Source organism: Aedes albopictus, chromosome 1 (genome assembly GCF_035046485.1).
Source record: "Aedes albopictus strain Foshan chromosome 1, AalbF5, whole genome shotgun sequence".
Lineage (NCBI taxonomy): Eukaryota > Metazoa > Arthropoda > Insecta > Diptera > Culicidae > Aedes > Aedes albopictus.
This window is the reverse complement of record NC_085136.1, coordinates 13,039,981-13,046,468: the sequence shown is the minus strand read 5'-3', so window position 1 is coordinate 13,046,468 and position 6,488 is coordinate 13,039,981. Positions and strand designations below refer to the sequence as shown.

Below are 6,488 nucleotides of genomic sequence, written 5' to 3'. Positions count from 1 at the left end.
GTCCACTGCCATTCCGTACATGGATTTGGTTCTTCGAGCCGGATGCTCGAGTGCGAGTGTCCGAATGTGTTATCGACGGTGATCGGTGATTGGATCGGTTGAGTGGTGATTGGAGGCAAACACGGAGAAGATAGCGAAAGTGATTGAAAGACAAAGACAATAAGTGAACAAGTGACAGTTAGTGAGAACTATAACGAACTAAAGTGAAGTGAAGCAAGCAAATCAGTAAAAATGAAGCACACACCAATGAAGTCGTCCAAGATGGCCAGCTCTAGTGAAGAAGATCTGAGCACTCTTGTACTGTTGCGTGGCATGGCACAAGGTAACATCACGCGCATCAAGAACATCTTGACCCAAGCCCAAGCGGACCAGGCTGAGCTGCCTTCCGCTCAAGTGAAAGTGTACGTAAAGAAAGTGGAAAGTGCCTACAAGGAGTACCATCAGCACCACCAGCAGATAGTGGCGATTCTTCCTTCGAACAAGAAGGAGGAACAGAACGAGAAGTTCCTGCAATTCGAGACGTTGCACGAAGAAGTGTCCATCATGCTCGAGACCCTTCTCGAGGTTCAAGCCGCACCACCTGGGGCGCAACAAGTGCAACCACCGGCGAACCAACAACCGTTGGTCATCCAACAATCTCTTCCTCGTGCCATCCCCACCTTCGACGGAAGGTACGAGAATTGGGAACGGTTCAAGATCATGTTCCGTGATGCAGTCGACCGTACCAACGAAGCACCTCGAATCAAGCTGTATCACCTTGAGAAGGCCCTCGTCGGTGATGCGGCGGGAATCATAGACGTGAAGACGATTGCCGATGGAAACTACGCCCACGCCTGGGAGTTACTGGAGGAAAGGTTCGAGGATCAGCGACGAATGATCGACATCCATATTGCTGGACTGCTCAGAGTGAAGAAACTTTCAACGGAGGATTTCGGTGAGTTGCGATCCTTGGTCGAGTCTACCACTAGTCACGTGGAAAACTTGAAGTTCCTCGACCAAGAGTTCACCGGCGTCTCTGAGCTTATTGTCGTCCACCTGATCGCCCATGCACTGGATCCTACCACGAAGAAGTTGTGGGAGTCGACGATAAAGCGAGGAGAACTCCCAAACTACGAAGACACCATACAGTTCCTGAAAGACCGCGTCTCAGTTCTGGAGAGATGCCGCGATACGGATGAAGAAGCCAAGGCACAGCGTACATCGGCGAAACCAGCTACGAGGAAGCAGGCGTTTCCCAATGCCAACGCAGCGACAGCTCCTCCATCAGCGGATCAGCGGTGCACCATTTGTGATGAAAGCCATGTGACGTACAAGTGCTCTGTGTTCAATGGCTTAAGTGTGAGTGATCGACTGGCCAAAGTCAAACAGAAGAACGTGTGCTACAACTGCTTGAGAAGTGGACATAGTGTGAAGAACTGCACATCGAAGAAGTCGTGCTCCAAGTGCAACAAGCGGCACCACACCCTGCTCCATTTGGAAGGTGGCGCAATCTCGTCGCAGCCTGTGAATGAAAATTCAGCAAATGGAGTTCCAGGATCAGCCCAACCAACGGCGTCGGCTGTCAGACAGCAGTCGGCCGAGAACCAGCCATCAGTGACAGCAGCGCATTCCAACAACCCGGTGAACCCAGCGAGCCAGGTGGTGTTGCTCACTGCCCTTGTCAACGTTATGGACCATCAACAGCGGCCTCGTGTGTGCAAAGCCCTGCTAGACTGCGGATCTCAGGTGAGTTTTATCTCCCAATCATTTGTCAATACTCTTGGTATTCAAGTGGAAGAAGTAAGTGTCCCGATAACAGGCATAGGCAGTGTAAGGTCGACAATCAGGCAAAAATGTACCATTAACGTCCACTCTAAATGCAGCGATTTCTCTTTCATGTTGAATTGTTTGGTCTCGCCGAAGATTACTGGCCAGGTTCCGTCGGTTAGGATAAATTTGGAGAATTGGGAACTTCCTCAAGGTCTCAGGCTGGCTGATCCATCCTTCCATGAACCTAGCCACGTTGATTTGCTAATTGGAATGGACTGGTTCTATGACATTATGAAACCAGGGTGTTTGAAAATAGACGATAATCTCCCTAGCCTTCACGACTCTAAGCTTGGTTGGTTAGTCGGGGGCAAGTTGCTTGACTGTTCTTCCAATCTTGTGCTGAATTCCTGTGCCGTTCGAGTTGACCCCGTTGAAGAACTAGTGCAGAAATTTTGGGAAGTTGAAGGTGTGTCTTCAGAGTTGGTTCTGTCCAGTAAGGAAGAGCAGTGTGAATCGCAATTCGCATCAACCCATCGTCGAGACGACAGCGGTCGTTTCATCGTTCACCTCCCATTGAAGGACAACGCATCTCAACTATCGGATTCCCGTACCATGGCCTTGCGACGATTTTTCATGCTGGAGTCTAAACTACAACGTCATCCAGATTTAAAAGCCCAGTATGATGCCTTCATGGACGAGTACGAATCTCTTGGGCACTGCCGGGAGGTCCAAGAACGCGACGATCTTCCTGGAGTTCTGAAGTGGTATCTTCCCCACCATGCCGTCCTCCGCCCATCGAACACAACTACAAAATGCCGGGTGGTATTCGACGCATCTGCAAAGGTGGCCGGATTGTCCCTCAACGATGTTTTGATGACCGGATACAACGTTCAGAGCGATTTGTTGTCTATCATCCTACGGTTCCGGAGGTTTCGATACGTTATGAGCGCCGATGTAGCCAAAATGTACCGCCAGGTTGCCGTAGATCCCGCTTTCACTCCACTACAACGGATTTTTTGGAGAAAGTCGCCCCAAGACCCACTACGTGTTCTCGAACTAACTACTGTGACATACGGAACGGCCTCAGCCCCTTTCTTGGCCACGCGATCTCTGCTGCACCTTGCACGGGATGAACGAGAAACCTTTCCGCTCGCTTCCGCCGTTGTCGAGAAAAATGTCTACATTGACGATGCTCTTTTTGGTTCCGACGATTTCCTACAAGCATGTGAGCTTCGAGATCAACTGATAGCCTTGCTCCAGTCCGGTGGAATGCACCTTCACAAGTGGTCATCCAACACTAGTCAGCTCCTATCGCCCATTCCCAGTGAAGATCGAGACAGCTGCGCATCTTTCTGCGAAAGTGGCCTCAACGAGGTCATCAAAACCTTGGGATTGATGTGGAATCCTTCCACAGACGAGTTCTTGTTCCGATCATCCCCTTCAGAAAAGGACAGCAGACCCACCAAGCGTCAAGTCCTGTCCAAGATTGCCAAGATTTACGATCCGCTCGGACTTATTTCTCCAGTGGTGGTACTGGCAAAAATAGTCATGCAGAAATTGTGGATCAGCAAGCTGAATTGGGATGATCCGTTAGACGATACCCTCCTGAACGAGTGGGAGAACTTTCTGATGTCACTGCCAACTTCGGAGCAAATTCGCATTCCACGCCATGTGTTATCGAACAAGGCGGTGCGGTACGAATTGCACGGATTCGCGGACGCGTCCCAGAAGGCGTATGGGGCATGCGTGTATGTTCGCTCAATATTCCCTGATGGCACCGCATCGACGAAGTTGGTCAGCGCTAAGTCTAAAATTGCACCGATTTCACCCCTGACAATCCCTCGAAAGGAATTACTAGCAGCCCTTCTTTTGTCAAGATTGATTAGTAAGGTCGAATCAGCGTTGGAGATGAGCTTCAGTTCCATCGTTCTCTGGTCGGATAGTCAAGTTGTATTGGCATGGTTACACAAACCGCTTGGCAATCTCCAAACCTTCGTCCGCCACAGAGTTACAGAGATCACATCGAATACTAGTCACGTTTGGAAATATGTTCGCACGGATCAGAACCCCGCCGATACTGTATCTCGAGGACAGTCTGCAAGAGAGTTAGCTAACAACGAGCAATGGTGGAATGGTCCTCAGTTTTTGTGCTTCGTGGATTACCCAGAAGAGCGGCCACAGTCACTCCAAGATTGCGAAATTCCCGAACTCAGGGTTGAGCTAGCTGCACTGTCGGTCATGAACTACGAGGAATTCCCTGTGTTGACAAAGTTTGCTTCGTTCCGGAAATGCCAACGGATTGTTGCCTACATGCTACGCTTCATTTCGAACGCTCGAAAGAAGCAGGCCGACCGAGTGATGTCCCGGTATCTTACTATTCCTGAACTACGGGCGGCATCAAATTTGATCGTTGGAGCCATTCAGCATCAGGAGTTTGCAAAGGAGATCGAGTGTGTACGAGCAGACGAACCCAACCATCGTCTGAACAATTTGAAACCATTTCTCGACGAGGATTTACTGCGAGTTGGAGGTAGGCTTGGTCAGTCTCAGCTTCCATTCGGAGTGAAACACCAGCTAATATTACCAAGCAACAACCCCATCGTGCACGGTTTGATAAGCGACGTCCATCGAGAGAATCACCATGCCGGAAGCTCCATGGTACAATACCTTCTGCGACAACATTTCTGGTTGATCAACGCGAGATCGACAATTCGAAAGGTGCAGAGAACCTGCGTTACCTGCTTCAGGACGAATCCTACCACGATTGATCAGCAAATGGGAGACCTACCATCGTATCGGATTAACCCAGCGCCAGTCTTCGAGAGAGTTGGGCTTGACTTTGCCGGACCAATCTACGTCAAGCAGTCAGTTCGAAAGGCGACTCCGGTAAAGGGCTACATCTGTGTCTTCATCTGTATGGTGACAAAGGCCATGCATCTGGAAGCCGTGGAAGATCTGTCCACAGACTCGTTCCTTGCGGCTTTTCAACGATTCGTGTCCAGACGAGGATATCCGAAGGAAGTCTTCTCCGATAACGGGACCAATTTCATCGGAGCAAGGTCAGCACTGCAGGAGCTCTATCGGTTATTCAAGGAGGAGACGACCCAGAACAAGGTTTTCGAGTATTGCCAAGCAAAGCAGATCGTTTGGAAGACCATTCCTCCGAATGCGCCACACTTCGGAGGGCTTTGGGAGGCCGGTGTGAAAAGTGTTAAAACAGTGCTCAAAAGGGTTTACCAATCCACCTCCCTAACACTCTCCGGACTATCCACCCTGTTGTGCCAGATTGAAGCAATCCTCAACTCGAGACCACTTTATTCCCAATCTAACGATCCAACGGAACCTGAAGCGTTGACCCCTGGACATTTTATTGCCAACCGTCCACTATTAGCCATTCCCGAACCGTCTGTAGTAGGTATCCCGACCAATCGTTTGTCCCACTGGCAGCACATACAACAGCTTCGCGAGCACTTCTGGAAACGATGGTCGAGAGAGTATCTCACCGAATTACAAGTGCGAGGCAAATGGACCAAACAGAAAGCTAACATTCAACCGGGAATGGTTGTTCTCCTGAAGGATGACAATTTGCCCCCCCAGTGCTGGAATCTGGGTCGGGTAGAAAGGGTACACCCGGGAACCGATAACCTGGTAAGAGTGGTAGACGTTCGAACGAAGACTGGTACATTTAGACGACCTATACACAAGCTTGCGCCTTTGCCTATCTTGGACAATGATCCAAATGTCCAAACTTCCACTTTTTGCCGGGGGGAGAATGTTCAGTTCGACAGCAGCCAAACTGAAGAAGCGTCTAGCAGTGGCGGCGACAGTGTGCACCACGAGAGCTCCGCCCATCCAACCAACGCCGAACGAACGACGACGACGAAGCGAGTGCTGAACAGCAAAGCGACGACAATAAAACCAACGGCCGAACAGCGATCAGCGTCAGAATTCTGTCATCCGTCGTCGAGACTACCACACAGCAGCGAAGCCGAAGCGAAGGGAGCTATAGCACGTGAAGACCGCATGAGACAACGAGCAGAGCCGACCGACGCGACGGTGCGCCAATAGCGTGATCGGCGCGTGACCCCACCCTCGTGCGGGCTATAAATATAGTGCGCATCGTGGCAGCAGCATCAGTTTTTTTCGGACCGCCAACGAGTGAACATCGGATGAAATCAAGCGTTATTAGAAGAGAAATGTTAAATACAGTAGATTAAGTGAAGCTCTCTCGTGTTTGATTATTCAGTTGCCGCGCATCCGAACATCCCCGATTCCACCAGAGTTATCAGGATTAATTTTCCTCCGAGTTATTTGGAGATAATTTTCCTGGAGTTATTCGGAAATCAATTTTCCACCACAGCCTTTCTCAAGGCTAATGAGTTGTTCAGGTTGCTGCTAGCAGAGGCTAGTCCAGCTCAACCACCGAGGCTTCATGAGGCGAAGCCAGGCCAACCTCCGGCCATCATCCCGGGAAGGAACGCGAGGGTTCCTGCTCCCACCCGGCTCGGTTCCTGAGCGGAACGCGAGCACCACAACGTAGCCAGCGCAGATACAGTCCACTGCCATTCCGTACACCGGGTATGGAACAGGTCATCTTCATCATGGTCTTTCAGAACTCCCGGCTAAGTGGGTCACACAATTATACAAAATGTGACTTAGGTGTTATTTCAATCTGTAAATTCTCTATCTTTGATCTACCTTTTGTATCACTTTGGGAACAGATCGCTGGCGTAGTGTAC

General features: G+C 50.2%; 1 protein-coding gene across 1 annotated transcript; it reads left to right on the top strand.

Annotated features, from left to right (window-relative positions):
• Positions 1-231: 231 nt before the first annotated feature.
• Positions 232-5,817, top strand: LOC134288026 (uncharacterized). The gene is made up of 2 exons (XM_062851640.1): positions 232-1,725; positions 1,903-5,817. The coding sequence occupies exons 1-2, from the start codon at positions 232-234 to the stop codon at positions 5,815-5,817; spliced, it is 5,409 nt and encodes a 1,802-aa protein (XP_062707624.1).
• Positions 5,818-6,488: the final 671 nt, after the last annotated feature.

Excerpts from the sequence above, each read along its gene's own strand:
- LOC134288026 (XM_062851640.1), top strand. The coding sequence starts at position 232 with ATGAAGCACACACCAATGAAGTCGTCCAAGATGGCCAGCTCTAGTGAA. Across the intron at positions 1,726-1,902 it reads TGCTAGACTGCGGATCTCAG|ATTACTGGCCAGGTTCCGTC; the intron begins GTGAGTTTTATC and ends GTCTCGCCGAAG.